General features: G+C 43.7%; 3 protein-coding genes and 1 long non-coding RNA gene across 18 annotated transcripts in view; 3 read left to right on the plus strand and 1 right to left on the minus strand.

Annotated features, from left to right (window-relative positions):
• Nucleotides 1-152: 152 nt before the first annotated feature.
• Nucleotides 153-3,189, plus strand: LOC107263898 (ras-related protein Rab-32). Its single transcript, XM_015731580.2, has 6 exons — nucleotides 153-671; nucleotides 913-945; nucleotides 1,569-1,665; nucleotides 1,903-1,959; nucleotides 2,246-2,490; nucleotides 2,558-3,189. Exons 1-6 carry the CDS (start codon nucleotides 569-571, stop codon nucleotides 2,680-2,682), a joined length of 660 nt encoding a protein of 219 aa, XP_015587066.1. The 5' UTR covers nucleotides 153-568; the 3' UTR covers nucleotides 2,683-3,189.
• On the minus strand, nucleotides 3,067-13,307 carry LOC107263893 (G-protein coupled receptor moody). 9 transcript variants are annotated; one of them, XM_015731566.2, is made up of 14 exons: nucleotides 13,022-13,307; nucleotides 12,751-12,939; nucleotides 12,438-12,669; nucleotides 12,134-12,346; nucleotides 11,866-12,074; nucleotides 11,010-11,276; nucleotides 8,864-9,049; nucleotides 8,361-8,501; nucleotides 6,900-7,070; nucleotides 6,688-6,815; nucleotides 6,436-6,589; nucleotides 5,897-6,096; nucleotides 5,556-5,735; nucleotides 3,067-4,077 (listed from the first exon to the last, which is right to left on the minus strand). In XM_015731566.2, the coding sequence occupies exons 7-14, from the start codon at nucleotides 8,944-8,946 to the stop codon at nucleotides 3,983-3,985; spliced, it is 1,152 nt and encodes a 383-aa protein (XP_015587052.1). In that variant the 5' UTR covers nucleotides 8,947-9,049; nucleotides 11,010-11,276; nucleotides 11,866-12,074; nucleotides 12,134-12,346; nucleotides 12,438-12,669; nucleotides 12,751-12,939; nucleotides 13,022-13,307; the 3' UTR covers nucleotides 3,067-3,982. The 9 variants fall into 9 exon arrangements, 7 of the variants coding, with proteins under 7 accessions (XP_015587052.1, XP_015587051.1, XP_015587050.1 ...); XR_001536780.2 differs by lacking the exons at nucleotides 11,866-12,074; nucleotides 12,134-12,346; nucleotides 12,438-12,669; nucleotides 12,751-12,939; nucleotides 13,022-13,307 and adding an exon at nucleotides 4,838-4,939 and having other exon boundaries at nucleotides 11,010-11,859; XM_015731565.2 differs by lacking the exons at nucleotides 11,866-12,074; nucleotides 12,134-12,346; nucleotides 12,438-12,669; nucleotides 12,751-12,939; nucleotides 13,022-13,307 and adding an exon at nucleotides 11,449-11,859.
• Nucleotides 4,084-5,281, plus strand: LOC107263904. Its single transcript, XR_001536785.2, has 2 exons — nucleotides 4,084-4,762; nucleotides 4,895-5,281. It is a non-coding gene; the product is annotated as an uncharacterized LOC107263904 (long non-coding RNA).
• Nucleotides 9,220-25,874, plus strand: part of LOC107263887 (5-hydroxytryptamine receptor 2A) — a 28,618-nt gene continuing 11,963 nt past the window's right edge. The window contains exons 1-3 of one of the 7 annotated variants that reach the window (XM_025081249.1): nucleotides 9,421-9,447; nucleotides 15,337-15,486; nucleotides 20,140-20,352. In XM_025081249.1, the coding sequence (XP_024937017.1) occupies nucleotides 20,140-20,352 (213 nt within the window). In that variant the 5' untranslated portion in view covers nucleotides 9,421-9,447; nucleotides 15,337-15,486. Of the gene's footprint in view, nucleotides 9,335-9,360; nucleotides 9,448-14,642; nucleotides 15,261-15,336; nucleotides 15,487-16,358; nucleotides 17,346-17,424; nucleotides 17,448-20,139; nucleotides 20,353-25,874 lie in introns of those variants that run through there. The other 6 variants (XM_015731550.2, XM_025081250.1, XM_025081248.1 and 3 more) reach the window with 6 other exon arrangements.

The raw sequence follows: 25,874 nt of genomic DNA on the forward strand, positions 1-25,874 counted from the left end.
ATTGATATTTCCTCATGGTCGGTTTGTTCATCTCAACCTGAACTCCCAATAATCGACAATCATTCGTGCATTGATCAATTGCAGAATTCATCCGTTATTGATTGTAATAGTCAATTAGTTCCATCGATCGTCAAGAGATGGCATTCTCCTCGATAAATTATCTCATCGTTAAGGTCAGACAAAGTTTTGTCCCTGCTTGCCTGGCTTTATTGAAACTTTAAATATCCTATCGTCCTAATCGAAACTGTCAAATTGACCCTGGCGCAGAATATGTCGATGAAAGCAATAATTTCTACTTTTATGACATTCGAAATATCGGTCAATCGTGCCAGTTTGGGCTTGAACCTTGTACAATGTTTCCGCAATAGATTCCAGCCGTGTCTCGTTGGTTTATGTAAGCCGATAGTAGGAGAAGAGAGGCTTATCAATTGGCTCGGAGTGAAATTGATCGTACCGAGAGTAACCAAGTGTAGCGTGCACGGATTTCTAACCTCAAACCGCGAGATTTGTCAGTGTCCATAGTCATAAATCCATCGAGAGAAACGAAGAGAGAAATTTATACGAAAAAATGAGCTTCCGTAAACCAAGAAGAGACTCGGATGTGGTTCTATCGAATTCCAGTCACAAGGAACTCCTCTTCAAGTTCCTGATAATCGGCGACTACGGCGTCGGTAAGAACGGATCTTAAACGTCAAAGATAAACAAGCGTCCCTGGTCGCCACTTACAGTTTAAAGACCTTGCACACCCCAACGCATTGTAAACTCACATTGTAGTCGTTGTCCCTGAATTGAAAGAAAAAGTAAAAGACAGTTTCCACGATCATCTTGGTTTGCTCTCCTGTAGAAAAATCCGTAGAGACAGACAGGACAGACACACTCGTTAGCTATAAACCTGCCGTTATTTATTTTCAGGTAAAACGGCCATCGTTCGCAGATATACAGAGGGTAAGTTAATAACGATATGTGCCTCTTATTTTTTTTATTTATATTTTTCATTCACTTCCTGTATAGTCGTTGTCTCACTTATCATTTTTTTTATTCAGACTTGTTTTTCTTAGCCCTTCAGACCTTTTAATTATGTATTTGGCCTGTTTCACGCGGTTTATCCATTAACTCTTTACGCAAGTCGAATGTCTCGTGGCTTTGTTTTATCTATTTTCTCATCACGATAATATCTCTGTTTCTCCTGACCTTTTTTTTAATAAAATTGTCTCCCTTTGACGCATCGCTTGTAACAACCGAGCGTCACCCTGTCTAAGACGCTTAAATTAATCCTTTCCAAGCACCGTGACGATTAACTCCTAGACAACAGCAACATCAGCAACCGTTGCGATTGATCCCCTACCGGTGGATCGTTATCCTCTTACATAAAAGCAATTTTCCGGACAAAGTAGCTTAACGCCCGCGTCTCTCTCGATCCTTAAGTCTTATCATGGTACAGATCCAACTTTGACTTTCATAGATTTTAAATAAGCGACGATAAAACTGGCACATATATTAATACAATCAACGTAAATTACAACTCTACAAAAGGGTCTTTCAGCACGACCAACCAAACTTTTTTCCAGGGAAGTTCTCCTCGAATTACAAGATTACCATAGGTGCAGATTTTGCGATAAAAACGCTCGATTGGGATCCCCACACTAAAATAAACTTGCAATTATGGTACTGCCGGCTTATCTCTCTCTACGCTGGGAAGCCGCAGGGCAGAACGTTCCGAATCCCAATACGTAATTCATCCCACTGTCCAATAATATTGATCGTACTCCAAGTAATTAATCGATTCTCATGTGTTTTGAATTCTCTTCGTTCTGCCCTGACGGTATCCATTGTTTTTTTTTCTTTTTTTTTCGTACGGCAAAGACTACATTACGTGACTACAAGTGGGCCTTATTTTTTTAGGGACATTGCGGGACACGAGAGATTCGGTTACATGACCAGGGTTTACTATAAATATGCGTAAATATTGCTTTAACATCTATTTCTTTTTTATATTGACTCGCATGCTTTCTTTCTAACGTATATTCGATACGATATACATAAATAACTTTACTTGATTATTTCTCTTATTTTCTCTCTTTCTATTTTCTTTGTACGTGCAGTGAATAACATCGCGTCTCTTTATCTGCTCCGTTATTAAAATTAACAACTTTCTCATTTAAACGTATTCTTTTATTAGTCACTACTATTTGTCGACACGTCCTTCATTGTCATCCTAGTACAATGTCTATCTACGAATTTGCAGTGTCGGTGCTGCCCTGGTTTTTGATATATCGCGAGTCGCCACCTTCCAGTCGGTAAAGAAATGGCTGAGCGACCTCCGGGAGAAGGTCACGTTACCCGATGGATCCAGTATACCCATTGTTCTTCTGGCAAATAAGGGCGACATATCACACGTGGCGATACCGACCGAGCAAATACTTAAATTCTGCAAGGAAAACGAGATCGGCGCCTGGTTCATCACTTCGGCCAAGGAGAACGTCAATATCGGTCGGTAGACAATCAATGTCCACCTTTGGAATTCATTTTTCATTAAATTTACATTTTCACGGTCCAGATGAAGCTATGCGCTTCCTGGTTGACAGCGTCATCAAGGCCAAAATAGAGGACGAGATACGCGACTCCATTAAACTACGCGATACTCCTCTTCAGCAGGAGAAACACGGCTGCTGTAAATCCTGATGGAAATTACGAGCTGCTCCTTCGGGTGACACTAAAGCTGATCAGTGGACACGGATATACAGATTATATGTCGAAAGCTCAACGTAAACGTCACATATCATCTATACCAATGCATTCCTGATTACTGGCCAATGTAGCTACAGGTTGTTTCATTCCTCTTCGCGCGCTAGTATTTATTATTATTATCATCACTGGCTACTCCGAGCCATTATGTCGTTACGATAAAAACATACAAAGCAGTCTTTTAAAATGGCTCGGGGTATCTTACTACTCGCATAACAATACACTTGGTGCCATTGTCGATGTCCGAGATTATAGTAAAAGTCGATTCTTCTGGGAGGTGTAAGGGGGTGTGTTAGAATATCAGAGTTGTGTGCAATTATATTAATGGAAATTGTATATTTTTAATCTAAGTATTATTTCACGTCCTTATACGGATGTGTATATTATATATTTCTGTATATGCCTTTTTTTGTCTATTGTACATATACGTAATACTTGTCACGAAGATAATAAAGTCTTACTGCGTCGCAGTTTTATTTACACGCTTGAAACTTCTTTCTTTGGTCGTTCTATCTATAAATAAAATATACACCTTTTCGATAAACCCTCAGAATGATTATCTCTACAGCGTGAGCGGCGTATCGTCTCGAGGACCGTATACGTCGTGTCGTCTCCTGACGTGAGATTTTCTGCAGAGCGAACAAGAAATCTGCACGTCAATGGCAGACGCGTTCTGTCAATTTAATATCAGCGGCGGCAATTCCAGATGTCAAGCCAATAAAACACATTGGCACGATAAGACAGGGTAACTTTCCGCGAACGCAAAGCTAAATATTGGCTGCCTGTTTCTCCACTGATAATCATTACTCGCTGAGAAATCATCGTGAATTCATGTATTGGCTTAACGGAACGACCGTCTCGTTCTTATCGCCTGGCTCTCTTCACGTCCTCCCCTCCTTCCCCTCCTTACCCTCCTTCTGCCAGCATTGTACTTGGAACTCGTCTTGGAAACTCATTAACAAAATATACAGTTGTAACGTAATCACAGGTCTGGAGACTCGGTCGGCTTCGACACGGTAAAATAATAAATAAACTTAGTCTAAGACTTAAAATAATTAACGTAGACGTAGACGTAGTTGCTTTGGAGAAGATAATGAAAAGAAAAGAGATGCGTTATCCATATTAGTGTTGATCCAACTCTTTTCGGTTTCTTGGCTTTTCCCGTCTTTTTTTGTATTCGTTGAGCAGTCCTTTGAATTTCCCAGTTTATCCCGCGATCCTATCTCGTCCTTCCGGTTCAGATAACTACGTCGAGCTGGGAATTCCTCACAGGATTCATGGCAATGGACACAGTCGACACCATAGTCTTACTATAGTTGTCCTTCGATTGATCTAAAAGAGTGAGAAGAACGTTTTAATTCAAAATCCATATTAAGCATCAGTCGAAAGTAAACCTTTTCGATGTAATTTCAAAAATAAATATTCCACCAAAAAAAGAAAAGTGCCATAGCGGTTAACACATACGTAAGTAATGCACCATAATGTCCCGGTATTAGTCAAATGAATGAAAAAATGTGAAAGTAACAGATGAAAAAGAGTGAAAAGCATATACTGAAGAAAATGATAGAGAGGCGATTAAGTAATCGAGGAAAACAGAAGGAAAGCAGACCAAAAATTAAAAAGACAGCTACAGATAGAAAATCTGAAGATATTATAGTCGCGTATCGAAAAGTTCTCCGGTTGAGTTGAAAATTCAATCGGATTTCTATGGAGGCGTGTAACAGCGGTGTGGCTTTATTTCCATGCGTGCGACCCTATTCAAGGTGAATATTCACAGCACGCACAGGAATTCAGCCGAGGTAGCTTTTTTTATTATTATATGCAGCAGTGGTGCCCGTGCAGGTCGGCCTTATTACATTAGCTCGGCAAGATGTTACGTTAGCGCACAGATTCGCGAGTTGCTCTGACAATCCTTATCTCTAAGTTAATATGAAACCGAAGCGTTGCAACAAATTTTACATGTTAAGAACACTCGTGACGAGTTGGAAGGTTCGACTAGGAACAATACTACGTACAGGTAATTAATCGAACTTTACAACCTATACTTAATGGCATTACGTATTTGTCTTAATTACATAGAGAATTAGTGTACCTAGCTTATTCACCACGTTTTTTTTTACATGCTACCCGTTCCTGTCCGCGTTAATAGTAGAGAAGAGTGTGCAGTGTGACATTTAACTCGCTTCGGCAACTCCTGAAAGAAATATGTTACATGAAGAAAAGGAAAAACACAGTCTAAGGAGGCAATTCGACGAATTAATAGAATGACCCAGCAGCTGGATAAGGGGGATAGCGCGAACATCATGTGTTCCCAAGTGCAAACACGAGACAAGTAAAACTACATGGAGGTAGTAGAATGAGAGAGAGAGAGAGAGAGAGAGAGAGAGAGAGGAGATTCTGTAAGAGTAAGAAGAAAGAAAAAAATTAGTGGGCTGAGATGAAGTGAAAAATAAAAATAGAGAAACAAATAAAACGAGTAGACAGTGTATCTCGAGCGTGGGTGGATAATAAAATGGAAAATTTGCAATGGTAAAAATGACTGGATTATCCAGAGATGAAGTTTGCTAGAGTGATAAGACATGGTAACGAAGCAGTAAATAACTTTTGTAATTGATAATTAATGATTTTGTCTTTGGTTGCGTTATTCGTGTTAGGTGGCAACTTCCTGCTTGCCATAGTAGTGCTTCCATGGTAGTTTTCATGCCAAGGCCCAATCTTAGAAACCATGAGTGCCCTTCACTTACGAAAAATAATAGCCGCGCTTCGTTTAGGTCAGAGTTTGGTGACCGTAACGATGTGGTGGTTGTTACCTTGGCCGAAGTTATTCTGCGCTGGTGCGCTACTTCCGTGTGGGGTTAGGGAAGCCCTTATTCGCGAGCAGCTTATCACGCCGGCATATGCCTGCCTGTACTGCTTGTTCATTATCACGTATATTATGGGATTGACGCAGGATGCGAAATAGAGTAGAAGGTAGCCCAGCACGTGGAATTCTGAAATGTCAATCGATTATTAATATGCAGAGGGTTGCGTGATATATCCTGTGGATATCCAGTTCGAGACTATTCACTTTTTACAAAGATGGCCGCATTGCTCATTGTGGCGATGTAATTTATGTCTCGTGTGATATTTACATTATTTCTAGTTAACATACCAGGATGCTTGACTTCCGCGTCAGCGACCTTTGCAATTGTAATGGGAAGGTAGCATGCGACGAAACTCAAAAATATAGCGAGGACCATCTTCGTGATTCGCCATTCGCTTCTGCGCTGCTTTATCTCGCGCGTGTCTCTCCCCGGGGCGTGAGGTGACTTTATGGATGGACCAGCGTGCTTCCGCATTCTCGACTCCGAGCTGGAAAAGCGAAATTTGTGGAATTCAGTTGAGGAACTCGCGGGAAGGAAAGGGAAGAAGGTTCTTCCGAAGTAGTCGATCCTCTACGCAGCTTTGGGTTGGAGGAGAGGAGCGAGAGAGGAAGAGCGACGCCTCAGGGGGTGGCTCTAATTGAAATGGCATCAGAAATATATACTGGCAGTGTTAGGCACCAGGGTCATCCCTTGCTATGAGAAAAATCCAAAGCACGTTAACAACCGGCGAGTCTGACATTGCCCAATTTAATTCAGGAGATTCTTCCCTTTTTTTCCTTTCATGAGATTTTAGTAGCTAGAGAAAATATTCTTTTTTTTCCAGTACCTGTGAACTACCCAGAATATTTTGGCGTAACAACCCACGATTACTATGCAGGGTATCAGGAAACCCATGACAAAGAGGAAGGTCTTGGGACTGTGCCCATGGGCGTCCTTCACTATAGAGCAGGTCTCCAGGTTGACGTCGTAGTCGAATCTACCTGGAGAGAATAATGTTTTCGATTGTATTTATTTTAGCATACGATTTAGCATTAGACGAAGAAAAGGTTGAACCTTCTAGGGGCGGAACTGAACTTACCCCAGACGCCTAGGAGCGTCGGAACCTGCATGCCGTAGGAAAAGACCCAACAAAACAGGATCATCAGGGCAATCCAGTGCTTCTTGTAGACCCTGCTGTAGATTCCGTGATGGGCAATCATGATGTATCTGAATTTCAGGATAAAAGTGATATTGCAAATCTCTACGTAAAACGATTTTCTCTCTGATAGCCTTAAGATTCAATAATCGTACCTATTGACAGTGATGGCAGCAACAGACAGGAGACTCACGCCGACATTTCCATACCTCAGGAACGGCACCAGCATACAGAGGAACCTGACGTCGGCCCAGCTGGCGTCGATGAAGCGTATAGAATCAAACGGCAGGACCAGCAGACAGAAGATGAAGTCAGCCACGCAGAGACTATTAACAAGTCAAATTGAAACGTCATTGAGATCCCGGCTATGGGAATCTACGAGTACGATGTATCCTGGTGATACGTCACGCTACGTGTCTCAAACCGGATGTGCCAATCTGTGATTGGGGCGTGATGCGATATTCAAAGGTTTACTCTAGGGAAAGGACTCTGGCCCAACCGGAAGGCGCGGATCGATTTGCTCTCTAGGAATTACAGAGGACGAGGGTCTCCCCACGAGACGTAATCCAGAAAAACGCCAAAGACAGAGAGTCATAAGTTGAGAGATAAAATCCATCGATTTCGAAAAAAAGCACGTGCAAAGTTTCTCAAGGCCATAAGTTAATTCCAGCAGAGCTAATGGGACGTAGGAAAATATTCCTAAACGGTAAATTAAACCAGAAGCACGTGGGAGTTCAGAGTTTGAAAAAAAATAAACCAAAATGGAGGGGGGACAATGTCAGGCCAAGGACTTTGGCTGAAATGATCTCCGGAAGCGTCGCGACGTTTTGCAATTCTCAGTGAAGAAGGAAACATGTTGAGACTGTAGAAAATTAATTTTTCCACGGTATATAAAGATACATTTTTACAGTAAGATGCATCAATATGTCTTACAGAAACGTATTACGTTTGTCAAGTGCAAACAATCGTATTCCGAATGATTCTATTTCGAAATTCAAATAAATTCAGGTAGGCGCATCGACGGTTCCGGAATGTCAAACTTTTTCCATTTTCCCTTTCAGGAACTGTTCGCATTATGATTACCTCGGTCGCCGACTGTTTGGGATTCTCTACTTCCCTTATATCCCGGCTTGGATCTAAAACGCATGACACTTTAACGAGTTAGTAACGTGTGACCCGATTTCCAAGCACCAAACTTTCCATATTCCTTCCGTTCTCATGTTTAGCTCACGAAAAAGTACTCCCACCACTTCCGGAATAAAATTCTTCCCTATTCGAGGACGATGATCGGGTCATCAGGACACCGCACTGTAAAGTGTTTCGAACCAAACAGAGAATATCTATCCTTATTTTTCATAATCTTGCAAGGACGAACCTGATGAAATAAATTACAAGGGGCGATGAAATTAATTAATAAAATAATCCGATAAGATTTAATCAATGAAACCAAGCTAAGAGAAAAGGATAACGAGGGGCCCTAACACAGTATTATCTACCTCAAGTACAAATATCTTTAAAAGTGTCAGCCAAGTGTCCTTATCCCTCTCTCGACAGAGCTCGATAAAAAAGAAAAGACTAAAATCATCTAAAAAGTTGAGCTCTCAGGCTAAGAGTACCTAATGATAAAAGCAGCGGCGACGTTTCGTACTTTGGGGTACTTGATGAGCGCTACGATGGTCATCAGATTTCCAACGAGGCCGACGATCATGATCAGTATAGCAACGACAGCAGCGAATGATCTCAAAGGCTTTGGAAACCTGAAAAGGATACGAAAATTAGGTACACGTGGGTATAAGAGTACAGGTTATTGTGTTCATGCTGGAATAACGAACAAGGGAGAAATCCCAGCTAATAAAGAGAACGAGAGGCGATTGGGTAGAGGGCGCTCTCGTTAGCGGCACACTACTGTCTACAATTATCAGAGGAAAATTGCCAATAGACGAAATCTTAGTCCATTTCCATGTGAGAAGTTGGCAGTACTGCTGGGACTTTTCGAAGTCTAAGCCAACAAGCAGTCAGTATAAAAACATAAAACAGACTTTGCTCATTATTAACAGACACCATGACGACTATCATAATTTCCATAATAAATTGAACCTCTCTAGGTAACGATACTTGCCTCGACATGTTGTTGTCGATTATCGTATTGTATTTAGCTGTTTCTGTAACATCGGTCACCCATAACGCCATGTTATTCTCCATCCTGCCTAGTTTCTCACTGACGTCTTCGATTATTCGGCAAAACTAGTTTCGAGCTCCACGCGTGCATCCGGATTCTTCCTTGCCAGCGAAGAGAGGCTGCTAGCTGAAACAAAAGAGCAATACTATTAGATAAGTAACCTTCTGATAATTTCCACAGGATGGCTGCGGCCAGCGATACTCCCCACCCTCCTCTTAGTCGCGCCGCTCCTCCAAGGAAATCGAAACGTATTGTGCCGCATTTATTCCCGCACGAGCTTACTCATCGAATTCTATCGAGTTGGCCTCGTGTCGTGTGTGTCGTGTGTGTCGTATGTTTACGCGATTTGATCCACTCGATCTTCGCTACGTCTCATGAATAATCTAGCGAATGAGACTGATCAGAGATAAGGTTCGTTCGAAGTAACTTCAATAAGGAATATCATCCCTTATGGAAGTACCTGAAGAATGTCTAATAATCACTCTAAACGTCTTCTACTGCGATTGGCGTGTCTTTCTTTACAGGTTAGATTTTACTATTTTTATACAATGTCAAGACTGTTTCTGATCTTCGCGCACAGGAATTTTAGTACACTGTATGTATGTTATGTCTACTGGAACATGTGTTGAACGTTGACAAAAGGTGAACACCTGAAATTCATGTACTTGAAGTAATAATGGTGTATGCTTGCTAGATGTATACATCGCTGTCCACATAATTTGTGTGAAATTTGTAGATTCTAATAAATGATCATGAGCCCTCATGCTTGCATCTTGATCCTAGATGCGCTCTGACGATGAGCAAAGACAGCATGCCGGCCTATGGGGGTGCTGGATTTGGTAAACTAGGGTTAAGCTGCACAGCATTAACCTCGATTGAGCTTAATTAGGAAAAATTAACGAACACCCGTTATGTGTCCCCTTCCTAGGAAATAAAATAAAAAAACTTTATGAAACATGAAAGTCGAGCCATGGGAACGCGAGAGGAACACACTGGGGGCTCGGTGACTATCAATGACAATATGACTAAAGTTTTCAAGCTTTTTTTTTTCATATAAAACAGCCGAAACCATATTGTCACACTGTTGAATCAATGACAATGATCATTTCTCAAGTATTGTTCACGTCGTCTTCATTTTCACAGCAATGCAACACGTATATTACATATATGTATATGTATTCCATATACGGATTGTGTACCAATAGTCCTTAGAATGACTCAATACTTCCTCTTTCTGAGTATTTTTCCCCTTCTCTTATATCACCGACTGATACAGCTAGAGAAATGACATTCTGAGGAATTCCTGGTGACTTCATTGACGTCATCAAATGATTCCCGAGTTAATCATATGAATGGCAACGAGTGACTCAACTTGACTCACGGTGAAAGTACCACGCGCCTCAATTTCCGTTGATGGTGAGGATCCACTTAGCTGCTAGATCACTATAGGTACCATTTCGTGTATTTTATCATGTAAAGCATACCTATCGCATTACGTGTGTACTAAAAACAGGTGAAGAAAGTCATTCCGATGATCGATAAAGCCAAGAAAAAATTTATATCGAATTTCAAACTTTTTCAAACCCTATCCTCTTACACCTTCCTCTTCCTTATCTACTGACACGTGACGAAGAGGCCTCTAAGATTGAATAGGCTTAATCTAATCAGACCCTAAATATTTACAGGATCGAAACGGGATTGAATTTGTGGGTTGAACAGAATCGAAATTTAATAGGCAAACATAGCTGAAAGTTAAAAGAACGCGCTTCTCTGTATCTCTCTCTCTCTCTCTCTCTCTCTCTCTCTCTCTCTCTCTCTCTCTCTCTCTCTCTCTCCATGTATATATATATATATTCTTTGAAAGCAACACTAAATCAATCATCGAATAACGTTACTTTGATGCTTTATTCTATCCTCGGCCACAGGCAATATATTCCTCGTGACGTAGATCAGGCACGAACGAGGCTTATACCCTCTATGTACAACGTATCCTGGAATAATTTAGTTAATGAGGATAATTAATATTCACAGCGTTGCATTGGTCCCTATAATCATGGTTTGACAAGAAGGGACAAGTGTATCTTACCAGAATACTTTTTTCTCGTCTTTCTTTTTCTTTCTTCTTCTTTCTTCTTCCAGTACGTCAGACTAAGCCCTTCTTACTGTTGGCGGATAATGTGCTTCTCAGCTGTGCTACTTTGAAGCACTTTACTCTCCTCTTCTCTGGTACACTCTCCTTTCTTCTTCCTCTTCTTCTCAGTGATCAGTTCTCTCCTAAGTGATTCAAGTGATCTTGAATCGAGCGATTAATCCCAGGGAGTGCGGTGCCTTCGGGTGCCACGGTTTTGCTTGGCTAGACAGAGTGCACTTAATAAAGAGGAGAATGAGAAAAGAATCCATGCAATTCAGTCATTCGGTCACACTCGAGTTAAGCCGTCTCTCACTTTTACTTAATATTTATTAACCGATAATGGCAACGCGCGTTATCACGCAGTAACCCACTGCTAACACTCTACAATAATTACCATGTATTCTCTTTTTTGAAAAATCACTACACTTTCTCTATTGAAACTCTCCCGGATGGTGTTAACCAGTTTTCTCCGTCAATTTAATCAAGAGAATAATTTCGTTAGTAACCAACAATTCACTTCAGTGTTTTAAGTCACGAATTTTCAGTACCGAGTTACTTCCTTCCTTATTCCACGTATCACGTCACGTTGGACTTTATAGTAGGTGGCGATTTTATGTGATAGGTATACGTGATTGGAATACTTTATGAAGACCGGACAGACTGTTGACCGGTATCCTTTTATCGTTCAGTGTTTCAAAGTCGCGCCATTCTGCACACCTTGCTGCTGGCGATCGGCACAAGTGTCACCAAATGACTGCTGGGACTGCTGGGACTGCTAGGTCTGCTGGCTCTGCTTACTACTACTGCTTACCGAGCATTCTGTCAAATCGTTCTCGCTACGGACGGCGTTACTATAGCTGTAGTGTGGTAGACGCAGTAGCAGTGGTACGTGGTGGGGGAGTCGGCCGATGACAAACCTACTGAACTCTCCCATAACCCATGTGGCTGATGCATAGAGCCATTAAGAGCGGCGGCTGCAGTTGTGTGCGAAAAACGTAATCTAGAGTCGAGCCGTTGACGCTGTAAAACATTTTGACTGGTTTATGGATTGACCGGTGGTTTATGGTACTCGATGTTACCTAAAGCCGGGATTAGGTGCCCAGGTGTCACTTTTCACAGGGACGAGGACCTCGAGATTCTGCACAAATTCCTGGGGGTTACAAACCCCCTTCTCGTTTCTCTGCTTCGATTTTCCTCCAGTCGTTTACCTTTTTTTCATCTTATTTTATAGAACTCGATCCCTTGTATTTTTTTTGCGTATTTCTTCAAGTTCTATAGGATGCGGGAAATTGCTAGAGAAAATTGAGAGTTTTCTTAGAAAGACGATCAAACCTTCTCTTGAACCGTTTACCACATATTGCTTAAATCTTTTTTTTTTCTCACTTTGATGGATATTCCTGTCGTTTGCGTTTACAATGAACAATGCCAAAGACAAAATTGAACTGTCTCGCCTTCATTTCATAGATCAATTTCTTTCGACGATATAGAACCATTCAGGTATCAGCTATCTTGGTTGAGTTCCGAATCTCTTATGCAAGTATACATAGGATGAAAAAAATTATGTTAATCGGCATTATCGCTTTCCAACGCACAATTCGTCCCCCAGTGTACGCGCCTGTAACAAAATGTAATTATTTTTAAAAAGGATGTAGGGACAGCATCCAACCCACATCCCAGCTCCCATTCCATTCCATACATCTACACCCTCCATGACCGTACAGTCTACGTGGCTAAACTTCTGTATATAACGTAGAAGCATTCTCAAAGTCTCTAATGTACGTTATTAAACACCAACGCAATAGCTGCTGGAGACGCACTGATTCCCCCGGTGTATTGTATCTCGAAATCCGAGTCATTGTAGGAATTAACCTGAAGCTACCTAGAACTGAGGTTATACATAGTTTTACCATACCGTATACATAGGAGTGTACAGATCATATATGTATATGAGTGGTTTACTAGATTACCTGTAACTCAGAGTTTAGAGAACTAAGTTTGTTGAGAGAGATTTTCAAAAATCTTCACACCTGGCTTACTGCGTCACGGTCGTTTGGATGATTTTGAAAAATTCCATGTGTCAGATTTATTTATCCTTAAGAAAATAATTCTTCTTTGTCAGAGCAGGATAAGAGAACAATTGTGAGAACAATAAACAGATGACAGTAACTCCATGGATTTTTATGGTGCCGAAACCGCAACACGTGTTACTGTATGTTTTTTCATGGTCGTCCAACATGGAATCGAAAGCAAATAGTGATTATAAAAGTTTCAACATATGTGTCATTCCCTTGGTTGTCACATATGGGACTATTTTTTCCTCCTCCACCTCTTTTACCTCCGACAACGCATTTCTTTTAGGTACAGCTCGTTTATTTTTGTCCAGCCCTATTTTCGGCGACCCTTTCAAAAATTTCACATGGAAATTCTATGACTCTTCGCTCCCATCTTTTTTTTCCTCTTGATTCTCCTTTGTGCTCTTCCCGTTAAACGTTTGGCGGCGTTTGTACTTGCCCTTCTTATGTACGTGCAGACACACTCTTTATCGGTATTTTAAAGCATGGATATCCTACCGGGAAGATCCTGGACTTCGACCACAGAGTTAAAACGCAAATTTCTTCACAAAGCGGATGAACGTGTCAGGCATTGCCGTCATATCCTAAGAAAAGTTTAGTGCACGTATCTTTTCATAGAATCAACCGTCTTATCGATAGATTGTTATAATGACCGCTATTTGGCCACACGGGAAAAAGATAACCATGTTTAGTAGTATTGTTAACAGTAAGTTCCAGCAATGAAATCCTACTTTGCAACAAAATATATTCGTCACTAACCAACCCAGTAAGGATTTCCTTCGAAACAATAATGGTTCCTAACATCTAGATATAATTTTGTACTATTCCACGCTGTTCATTACCCACTTTCTATGTTAGCTGGAACTCGCTGCAAATCAGTCTCTTAACCATTACTGTTCTCTTTTTTTCGTGAATGCAAGATGTGAACTGGTAAAAGGACTACTAACGAAATCATAAGTAGGTTTTCCAAAGAGTACTAAAATACAGCTTTTAGTCTTAATAAAAAGGGAATTTGAAACATAAGAAGGAAGCGTAATAAAGTATATCCAAGTTTCGTTGAGTCAGGTTAAGAAAGAAATTTCAACGGAAGGAAGTGGGACAGACCGCGAGCGAGGATAAGACGCAGTCGAATGGCTTTAACTGGAGTTTCTTTAATTGCAGACAAGAATTCCGAAGGAAATGGACGGATGTGGATCCGGGCGAATTTACGAATCATAAATAAAAACTTAAAGATGTTTTGCGCAGTGAAGGATCCTGCTGGGAGTACTTACTGCCATGAGACCATTTCTTCGGGTATTTCCGTAACCCGTCGTGAAGTCAAAATTGATGCTGTCATGTAAAACCGCGTGGGGGGAGAAGTCTCTATCGGTAATTAAACTTCACTCGATTGACTTCATGACTCCGCAAAGGTAATCAACAAATTCTAAAGGGAAGTTAACGGACCGATTCATAGCCGATCAGTGCATTACGTTCAGGCAGAATGTCCTTTATATTATATCAATTGACTTACTTATCTCCCTTAGCCAATATGGCCGCCGTTCGTCTTTATACGTTTATACCGCTTCTATCCCTATAACTTCTATGGTCGTGTTCACTCAGCTGCATCTATCCGTGCATACACCTTGGTCTACAGCTGTCAAATTTCACTGGATTTGCTAAGATAGACTTGTATATTCTCACTTGCATCTTTTTATTGTGTTGATCCGGTGTTTTGGCATAAGTGACGTTTCGTTCCTTCTGTTACCATGGACTGTGTGTACTGTGCTCCGCGGTAGCTCTAAAACGAAGTAGCAGCTAAGGAAGAAAACGGATTTCCAGAAGCTGGGAAAAGTTCCAGAAGGGTGTTCCGAGTCGTTGCTTCTCGCGGAACGTTCTACCGATGACGCAATCAATTACGCCTGCTCAATTTGCGACTCGACAGCCGTGCTTTGGGTTCCTAAGAGAATGGGAGGACGGAAGGAAGAGTGCAGGAGGGAGGAAGCTCGAAGGATTATCGAAGGAAAGATGGCCGTGGCTCTGAGCAAAAACTCCGGATGTCCGTTTAATCAACCCTTTACCCTGAGCAAAAAGGCTGAATCTCGCGGATCCCTTAATGCGACTATTTCGTTACCAAGCCGCGGAGAACTTTCTTTCGGTACTGAACGAGAATCACTTGTTTCCTTTCTCCCTTTTCTCCTCCTTTTTATATCACTTTTTCACTCTTTTCATAGAAAACTTTGCCAGTCTCCGAACACCGCACTGGGATTTCGGCCGGTATGGCCGTACTGGCTCCTGCCACTGAATATACTTTGTTGTCTGACAAAGGGAAAACAAAGAGGATTAATGTCAACTCCACGAGCTAGGCTGCCCGGCAGACGTCGGTGAGTGTCACCATCTATCGCAAGGCTGACGAGCTTGTTAATACTTGCACCACACAAAGACTCACGAAATATACTTCATTTTACAAGGGTCCTACGGAACACCAAATGTATACATATACGTAACAACGAGAAACTACCTAAACGTCACGTGACACTGGTAATAATAATTCTCCTCCGTTCCTGGCCACGGTTTAGTAAACTCAAAATTCTAAATAGCCTCCCAGTCACGAAATCTCATTATTAAACAAAAACCTCGCAAGCGTCGCTTAACGTTTTCCAGCAATTTCTAAAGAAAATTTTCAAGTCACTTTATACAATTCAAACGATACAGTGTAACCAGCAGTACAGTTTACTGCAGGACCAGAAGGAAAGATCATTCGTAATCCAGATACACATACATCATTGGATTAACGATTTCTCGAGTAATATTCAAAGCGAACAATATCGCCTAGATCATCCTATACGTTTTGTCCTCCATTAAACTTTCCTGTAATTCCATCAAAGCAGCCATAAAGTCCAAGCAAAACTGTGCGAATCACTCGTCCTCATTTTTCACGCACTTTGTTCGCACCTACTAATATTCCTCTAAAATGTATCTCAGTGTATCTCAGCGTATCTCTGTGTATTTCTGTAGGCACCTGTGTATATCGTCTGTGGTTCCGTGCTACATGCGTGGCTTCCGTGCGGTCTACATATAACACGTCTACGTATGTCTATATATCTATATCTCTGTGTATATACAATTGCATACGTGCGTCCGATGAAAATTGTTTTTCTCCGAGATTATTGCTCGACGCGCAAGCGCGTCCCGTTGCTCGCTGGACCAGGAACTCACTAGGTCTGGAGTGGAATCGCGTTAGTCGGCTCGCGCTCCTCATCGAAGGAGGTGTCGTCGTTAAGTCAGCTCGTTAGCCTCGCGGCTTTATTATCCCACGGTCCCCGAGCCACGTGATTCTGCTGCGACATTTTTTGGAGAAAAGAGACTATATACTCTGTATAAGCAATAGGCTGATAGAGCAGCTGCAAACTAAAGTCAAGAGAGAGAGAGAGAGGGAAGTGGAGATTCGATTCGATACCGAATGGATAGATTTCAGAATGTCTTCTTCATCTTCCTCCTCTCAATGACAATTGAGCGTAATACATGAGGACGAGTGACAGGATGAGTTTTAATCTTAGAAATCGACAGAGCATCTTATTGGATGCTTGTTAAGAGCATTAATAAAATTTGACGAGACTCTCGGAAGCATCTTCTTCCGAATATAACTCAGGACCGGAAGTCTAAGGCCATTCACGTAGACGCGTATTCCACGCGGCCCGTTACTACTTCCATGTCTTGGAAAAATAAGCTCTGCTCTTTGAAAACTTATCGCATCGTCTTCACCAGGTCACTTTTCAAATTTTACATCGAAAAGTATCGGTCGTAATTGGTCGCTGCCGTGTCGGAGGTATGTGTTTGTAAAAAGGGCGGGAGATTGTGAATTTTCAAAAGATTAATTTTCTCTCGTAAATTTCACTCGAATGCACGCATAACCGCTTTAATAAGACAAAGCCATAAAAAGCAGAGGGAAACTCTGAAGGATCGAAACGTAATAAAAGGCTCTATCAATCCTACCAACCGTACGGCTCTGGTTGTCGCAGCACGACGTCAGCTGTTAAGTTTCGCGATGGTTTACATTCCGAAGGCAATCTAAAAGTTTCGAATCGGATTCCCTCCGGTCCGGGCTGGGCGCGCAAGGCCCGGCTGCATTGAACTCCGCTCAGTGAGACTTTCAAAGTCGCGGGCTCTCAGACTCGCCATGTGTTGCCCGGACGGCTGCTGAGTATCTACCTGCTCGACCCGAGACTCTAGACTCCTCAAGGTAAATTCAATCAAGCTTCTAGAACACCTCTCGGTTGCCTGATACCATTAATTACTACGTCATCCTAACTCAATCCAAGTAACTTCGGGGACAGTCACACACGTACGTACCTACGGGTTATTTCCGGTATCTCTTTTTTTTATTGGCAGTCCTAGGACAAACGTTAAAAACTTTTCAAGTGAAATTACAAATATGCCGAAGCTGCTCGATTTTTCTCAGAGATGGAGACACGCTGATCTCCTGATATTATTTTCCCTCGAGGATTTATTATTGGGTTGTCTTGTCAAGGGCGACGCGCATGCGTGTTTAAGGGCACAGTCAATGAGAGCGGCTGTGAGAAAATTGGAGAATCTCTAAGAGGGGGATAGGGGGGAGGGAGAAAATAATTTTTTGTGAAAACACACATATCTTCACGTGTGCGTCAGACCAATAAGACCTCTTCCCCTCTCGCGTATATTTGTTTGACCAGTGATACGCCTGAAAATTTTTAAACATTTACTCTCCGCGGAAAAAGTTTATTTTTTCGGTAGCAAAAATAGGTTCCGTGAGTGGGGCCTGGGGCCCCCCCTTGTCCCTTCCTCACCCCTCCCCGTCTTCGGCGTCACCGCAGTTACCTACCCTCCTGCACATAATTTTGTCCCTACTAGAGCTATCGCGCAATACCGGCAATCTCTCTCTCTCTCTCTCTCTCTCTCTCTCTCTCTCTCTCTCTCAGTCCCCCTTATCCTCTCGAAGCATCTCGCGACTCGTGAGCTTTTTACGAATTTTTTATCGCAGAAATTTATAAATTCAATAGAGTCCCGTAACGGAAAAGGAATAATGGGATTTATTTGATGTCTTCGGAATGGCTGCACGTACTTTTTACTCTTTCTTATGTCTCCATTCAGTTGAATTTTTCTTCTCTCGCGATTTCGTCACGAGAACTCATCGATCCCTTTAGCCAACCGGATAAACGAATGTAGTAAATTTATTCAATGCGTCCCTCGTTCTCCTTCACCTTTTTTCCCCTAATATTCTAGCACAATGTTTACCCCCCTTCGTCTGGATCGTCCCGTCGGACCATTTCCAAAGTATAATCGTCCCCTTCCACGAGGAAAGTGCAGACGAATACGTGGAATCCCCCGCGGGATTTCCCATGTCAAATGAAAACTGCATTTCGGTGCTTTCCGCCGGTTCGTCCTTTTACTTCCGGTCCTTTAGGCGGAAGTACGTCGACCCGGAGTTACTGCCCGCGTGGGCGTACATTCTTATTGGACCTGGTGCTGAGTTTTATTTTTTTTCTCTCTTTTTCCATCGATTCCCTTCGAGAAAAATATACATTTACAGGGAAATATTTGAGGGCTACCAACGCACCCTTTCCTACTCAGGCTTTACTATAACTTTCGAAATATTACAACGTCCCTCGTGAAATATTTTTGGACCTTCTCGTCATAGTACTTTTATGCGTACGTACCTATATATATATATATATAGATAGACAGACGAACACACGTGCCAGGACGTGGGGAATTCCTACAGCTCCCAGCAGGACACGTAAACGATATCGATGCCGCTAACGGGTAAAACTTAAATTGCCATTTATGAGGGTTGCGGGCGGCAACCCTTATGGGTTCCCATGAATTCCACAAGTTTTTCCCAAGAACTGCCGCTCGCTCGACGAGAGTTCTCCGTGCGTGCAGTAATTCCCCCGATGGCAGGGACATCCCGAGAACGTCCCTGGGAGGTCCTACATTCATTTCTGAGACCTAACAAAAATTACGCAACGATCCTCCTTCGACCGGCAGGTTCATTGAACGCCGAAAAAACTGAAATCGGGTTACTTGCATTTTATAATACAAAAAATAAATTTGATTCGTACGAATCAGTATGCCGAAGTCGTCGGTAAAGTCTTGGAAGCGCACCTGGTGCATGCTAGCCCCCCGTCAGGCGCGTCCCGGGTCTCCCGGTTGTAAAATTGGCCAATTTTCTCAGGACGGAGCAAAGAGGACACGGAGAAGACATCTTTGCATTACTGTCGGCACTTAGGGATATCTGTAAAGCGAAGTGCAGGTACACGCGGCCCGCGTGTCTTTTACGTTGGCAACACGTTCGCCAGCAGCCGAGCACGTGTGTGGGAAATTGAAATAGCCTCTTGCCAATATCCCAGATGCATATATAGACGCAGGTTCGGGACATGCACCTGCCGGGCTTCACTTTCCGAAGACGAAGCACGTATCCTCGGCAGTCGATGTTTTCTCCAGGAAATATGATACAGGGAGGACATTTATCGGGAATGCGTTTCCCCGGCTTATCAGGCGTCTGACTTATATAGAAGGTTTCACCTTTCTCGTGGCGTACCTACCTACCTACCTACCTACCTATATGTCCCTTACGTGCTTCCTGTCTCCGTATTCGGCCTTCCCAATTTTATCCGGTGCATGTACGTCCCTTTAGATACACGCACCGCGACGCTTGGCGTGTACCCTCTGTATTATATGTGCATATGTGCAATGCCAGAGCTCTGTACGTGAACGTTTCATACTTGACGAAGCGATACCGTCCAAGGCGATATTCTCCTTATTGAGGAAATCAAAAGAAACAAGAAAGAGTCCAAATTAAAGACACGTATATGTTGTCTCAGGCCACGTGCCTCTGTATACAGCTATATATTTTATTCCTAAGCGATTAACGTCCATTTCGTCTTTTTCTTCGGTCTCAATATAAAAATCGAACAGTCCTGCCCACTCGATACCGTAGAGCCATTCTACTCCAGGTATTTAATTAGTGACTTCCGCTCCTAATTTATTTCCTACAGATGTTGGAGTACTGGATGGCCAACAATGCTTCCGGGGCGAACGGAAGTGAATTCGAAATCGAGGAGGTCCTCGAGGATCCCGGCTCGGCCATGCTCTTCTCCGGCTACCCGGCCTGGATTCTCTACTTCGCCGCCGGTTGCTGCGTCCTCTTCATGTTCATCGGGATTCCTGGGAACCTCATCACCGTCGCCGCCCTCTTCCGCACCAAGAAGGTCTGCTTTGCTTTGCTTTGCTTTGCTTCCCGAGCTTCCTGCTTTCTGTTTTACCTGCTAGGCAATGGAGTAGGTATTCACGTGCAGGTGTATCCGTCAGGAGGTCCAAACACGGGGCAAATGGACGTCGCGACGCTACCGCCAATTCTGTCGCACCGTCTAATTATTATTATTATGATACAAGCGCGCTCATTTGTCAGGCAATTAATTCGAGTGGTACTCTCGGCGAATGCGAAATTACCCTCTTACTCACCCTCCCCCCTCCTGCCCCTACTGCTGCTGCTGCTACTCCGCAGGGATGAGGAAGATTTGAAAATTGTACGACACGTGGAGTAACGATTTCTTCGATAAAATAAAGACTTTTCTGTTTACGATGCGCCATTTAAAAAGTATCTTTCACGTGAATGGACAAAAAGTAAATTGCACGGCCGTCGATCCTTCTTCGCGGACAGAAGAAGCTTTTAGGAGGTTTGAGCTTAAAAAGCTCTTTCGAATTGCATCACCGTAAGCGGAATAAGTAACGTGGAACACTGACTTCCCGTACTTCCCGTACTTCCCGTACTTCCCGTACTTGTCGTACGGCAGGGTGTTGACGTGTCGACTTTGCCAGCCGCCATTGACGTCCTCGTTTCGGAAACTGCTCCGTAATGAAGTGAAGGTTGAATTTCTTTTGGCTGAACTTACCGGCCACCCAGATTCGTCCGTCCGCCAGCCGCGTTGCAGCTCGGCAATTGCCAAAGCGACTCGACAATCTCCGTAATAGCTTCTGTTTCCCTAAAGGAAATTCCGCTTAATGGCCGCGCTAGTGTTAAACGACCTAATCCGAAGCGCCTTAATTGCAGCCGCGTCTCTCTCCGACTTTTGGCCCAGTGCAGTCCAGAGCGGAAGGTTTCGCCAATGCCAATGCTAAAATTCCACAAGTTCCATCGATTACCTCATCGTCCCGAACCGACAGATGTTTCCCACAATTGCATAGCAATCGCCTCGAAATACCTTGGACTCCCTCGGAAATTCCCCATAGCCGCAGCTCCCGGGTCATTGCCCTTCGACTTCCGTCCTCTTCGAATTCAAACAATTCCCTAGTAACTTTCCCCCAGTCTTCCCCGGAGACTGGGTTACCTGCGACAGAGCAGTTATCAATGAGACACAAGGAAAAGAGAAGGAAAACCGTCCGTAGGATCCAGAGTCGGGTAACGGAGACGCAGCCTGTAGTCCGGCTTTTCCTGTAGTCCCTGAGCTCTCTCTTTGAGCTGTGCTATATCTCGCGCCCAGAGCGGAAGTCTTCGTCGCACTTCCGTCTTTCCCAGCGTCTGACTTCGCGCTCCGTCGAGCGCTCGCCGTTGCATCCAGCGGAGCCTGGAGGGCTCTCAGTAATGTCTCCTGCGGCTGCGCGAATACACAGAGAAAGATTTAACCAGCGACAGGATGCACATTACGTTTTATCTTTATCCAGTCCAGTCATCGCGACAAGCCTATCTAGGAGAATTGATTTTCCATAAAGCAACAAATTGACCAGAATAGAATTTTCAGAAGTTGGCCATTGCGCAAGGTGCTATGGACAGATTGCATCTACATTGTAGATTCTAGCATCTTCTAGAACATACGTATATCGCATGCGTATGGAGCCGATATATTCATCGATACTGTAGCTAGTTACAGCTAGTCACGCTACGGTAGTAAGACCAGTATAAAAGGAAGCGGTCGAAGGAGAATGCGAGAAAGCAAGAAATAACCCAAAAGCCCCTCCCTCCCTCCAGCCGGCGTTTCTGTTTACAATCTCCCATGTTCGATTACTATATTTAGGAAGTGGAAAAGCCAGTGGCTCGCCAACCACGTGCGCGATGGCCAGCTAATCCGAGCTTAGAAGGAAGAATCCTCAGGATTCCCTCCACCAGGTACTCCAGGGACGGAGCTTCATTGGATAGCCTGGAGTGGAGATGCTGGCTAATCGGGACTTGGAAATGGCAATAGTCCCCACTCCAGGGCACGGTCCACGCTCAATCTACCAATTTTATTAATATTCTCCTCCCGGCGATCCTAGACACGAAACACCAGCTCCGTCCGTCAGCTCCTGACGTCTGTCATTGGCCCTGGGATCTTCGCCCTGACAGCACTCGACTTGTCATCTGCTCCTCCACGAGAGCCAAAGTCCACTGGCTGGCACCTGCCCGTCGGATCTTCCACTCGACGTCTTCCTCGAGTCAGATGGATGTTTGACAGTGGAATGTCCATATCCGGTTTGTGAAGTTCACTCCGGAAATCCTAAGTAGACTGACAGAGTACTTGTTCTGCCGATTGGTCATTTGGGGTCGCTCGTGGTTAGACGTGGCACGAACCTTTCTATTAACCTAGAGTGAAAAACCTGCTGGACTCGGTGCACCCGGTGAACTCTGTGGACGGAAACTAGGATCTTCAGCGCTCATAGGCACTTTGCGGCAGCGTAATCTTGCGGTTTAAATGCATTGGCCTGTGATAGAGACGACCACGGCACTCCGGGTGCTCCTGGCTAGTGCCCTGTATTCGCTGTCCTGAGACCAATCCTGGGACTCGTAAACGGAGCCGGGCGTCGAGCAAAGTCTTTCCTTTTTCCTTTTTCCTTTTTCCTTTTGCAAAGGGCGTCGCACAGCGGTTCTGCTACTGGTCAGAGTATTTCAGTAAAATGAGGCCGATTTCACATATGCAGGAGGAACTCAATCAAGTGTCCTTGCTTAGTTAGCGGAATGGCGAATCGTCTTTGGGGTTTCGCAGGAATTGCTTTTGGTTTTTTTTTTTTTTTTTTAGAAATGAAAGATTATCAAGGTAGACAGGGTAAGGAATCTGGTCGTTCGTTGCATGTAGTCGTGTCTTCCACTTTTTGCCTGAGACTTCTTATGTACTTTACTTTATTCTTTATCTTTTCTTGCGGTTTTATCTCTCGCCGCGAGAGGTTGGCAAATTTTTGTTAAATTTTATTTAATCACGTCTGTAACTCGAATCTTTCTTACCGGAAGAGAATTCCTTTTTTTTTACTTTTACCTTTATCTCGTGCCTGCTATTGTATTACCAGAACGGTACCGTGGAGGGGAGAAAAACGCAAAAGGAAATTCAAGCGAAAGAGCGAGTAAACGAATAAGGAAGGATGGAAGGATGGAAGGAAGGAAGGAAGGAAGGAAGAATGTTTAAAAGGAGGCAAGTAGGTAAGTAAGAAAGTGGGCGCTGAGGGTGGAGCAGGAGATATCTTTGTCACGGGAGTCTCGAGGGCGGAGTGTAAAAGCGCATGAGAAGCGGGACTTTTGCACCCTTAAGTTTCCCACTGAAGTACTGAAGTACTCCGGCAAACGATAAACACCTCGTGGCAGCTCGAGATTTTCTAGCGACCCCGAAGACGAGATTCCACCTTTCTCAAGAAACGCACCCATCCTGTATTTTTAGCATTTTCGACGAAATTGCTGCTACACCTTACGTGCCTACATGTGAATCCGTATAGGGCTGTGACGTTTAACACGTAAAATTGAATTTTTCCGAATTCTCCCTTTTTCCCTTGTCCTCCCCTATTTCTTCCATTAGAAATACACCTTGAACCTCCCCCAGTGGCTAATAACACCCGAAGCAATATTGATTCACCCTCAAAACGCTTCTCAGCCTCGTTACTCATATCGGCCGCCGTAATTCACGCGGCGATATTTCACGAGCGAATCGCAAAGCGAAATAAAAGACAAAAGGAGGCGCAGAGAGAAGCAGAAGTGAAATACTTTACTTAAAGTTCCGACGGTCGATCAATTGAAAATCCAATTGCCGCTGGCTTTTTCGAATGGAATTTGAAAATTCATTCGGGTCGTTTGGTCAATTTCAAGAAAGAATCGCGGAGCCGGTAAGAGAATTATGAGCGGATTAAATCCACCCTTTGTCAAGGGCTGGATTCCAGGGGTGGCAGGACAACAGGGACGGCGAATCTCGAATGGCGAATGGCGAGTGGCGAATGGCGAATGGCGAATGGCAAATGGATAGGACGGAATGGTGAATTTTTTATTCTGAAATTTATGAAAGTAATGGCCTTCTTCGGCGAAAGTTATTGCGAGAGCTTCTACTGTCGTGGAAAAATGACTTTGGCCTGTCTGCTACCGGCTAATATTAAATATAAAAACCCTCCTAGGATCGAATATTCTAAGAAGGTGATCCGTAGATGCCAGCCATTCCTCTTCCTCTCGACGGACCGGAAACAAATTTACGAAAACGGTTATTAATTATCATTTTTCAGACAAACTTCTCTCCCGTCATTTCTCCTTTTTCTTATTTAATTTTTTATCACACCCTTCCACCTCCCGTAATACTATCCTGCAAAGTGCCACTTAGTTTCTCCCCCGTATCCCTGCTGCACCCTTTGATTCGCCCTTTGAGCCCGTTGATGTATACTACGTATATACATACCCTACCTCTTAAGTTCAACTTAAAATCGTGAAAGGGTAGTACGCACTTTCTTACCCTGAACCCTTGCGATTCGAAGCAGACACTCCCAACCCTTCGTGCCCTACAGCCTCGTGTAGCCTCGAAGGCTAGAATCTCGTCTGGCAAATAATTCGAAACAATCAAGAGATAAGCTCCTCCTCTCTCACGGACTGTTTTCTTTATGGAGGAGCCCTTCCGCAAGAACCGCCGGAACACTTGGGCCCTTTCACTTTACGAATTTACAGGAACCCCTCGCGATAGTCGTTACCCTGGTTTCCTGCAGGGGAAGAAACATCAGAAACATCAGAAACGTCGGCAACGTCGGCAACGGCCGTAACGTCCAGTTAACCTGCAGTTAAGTGATAATCGACAGTTGAGCGAGCGAGCAAGAAAAGATTTCCGAGGACGCCGATGATCGACTCGAGGTGGAAACGTCTCGTAGCACGGTGTCTCCTTTAAGCGACGACTCTATCGTTCATCCTGTCGTCCGCACGCATCCTCCAGGACTACCAGGGCGACCTAGCCCCATCCGGGGTCTATCTGGCACCTACACCCAGGAGCACCAGGCTCATCCGTACTTCAGACGTCACTCCGCCTCCTTCCACGTACACATACGCCAGACGCCAGACGCCAGACGCCACACTTGGCGCATAGCACGTCTACACGTGATGTGGACACATTAGAAGTTAGAGCATCCCCATGCGAAATAATTGACATGCATCTTCCTTCCTTCCTCCAAACTGCATCGTGCAGTTTATCAAACGGAAGTGCAGTCGGGCGACTTCCAGTGCGATGCGATAAAGCCTTAAAAAGATACCGACTATCTGGCTGCTGGCTCTTCAGGAATTCATTTCTACGTGGAGCAGACAAGCCTCTCGAGAAAATGGTGCAAGATTCGCATTCCGCTTGGACTGCGGCCGAGACTGAATAGGATTAAAGCCGAGATCAGGATGGACCCGAGGAAGAGGCTGACTGCACGTGCCGAACCAACCTGTCACGGATTCAATTTCTACCGTAGATCAAGGATTCGCTTTCCTTTCGCGAAAAGGCAGATACGGCGACGTTGCCTTCGACTCGCTGCGTCCCTGTATGTCTCT

This window comes from Cephus cinctus, unplaced genomic scaffold (assembly GCF_000341935.2).
Source record: "Cephus cinctus unplaced genomic scaffold, Ccin1 Ccin1_scaffold0168, whole genome shotgun sequence".
NCBI classification, from domain to species: Eukaryota; Metazoa; Arthropoda; class Insecta; order Hymenoptera; family Cephidae; genus Cephus; species Cephus cinctus.

Excerpts from the sequence above, each read along its gene's own strand:
- LOC107263893 (XM_015731566.2), bottom strand. The coding sequence starts at position 8,946 with ATGGAGAATAACATGGCGTTATGGGTGACCGATGTTACAGAAACAGCT. Across the intron at positions 8,502-8,863 it reads ATCGACAACAACATGTCGAG|GTTTCCAAAGCCTTTGAGAT; the intron begins GCAAGTATCGTT and ends TATCCTTTTCAG. Across the intron at positions 4,078-5,555 it reads GCAGAATAACTTCGGCCAAG|ATCAATCGAAGGACAACTAT; the intron begins GTAACAACCACC and ends TCACTCTTTTAG.
- LOC107263898 (XM_015731580.2), top strand. The coding sequence starts at position 569 with ATGAGCTTCCGTAAACCAAGAAGAGACTCGGATGTGGTTCTATCGAAT. Across the intron at positions 1,666-1,902 it reads AAAATAAACTTGCAATTATG|GGACATTGCGGGACACGAGA; the intron begins GTACTGCCGGCT and ends TTATTTTTTTAG. Across the intron at positions 1,960-2,245 it reads AGGGTTTACTATAAATATGC|TGTCGGTGCTGCCCTGGTTT; the intron begins GTAAATATTGCT and ends ACGAATTTGCAG.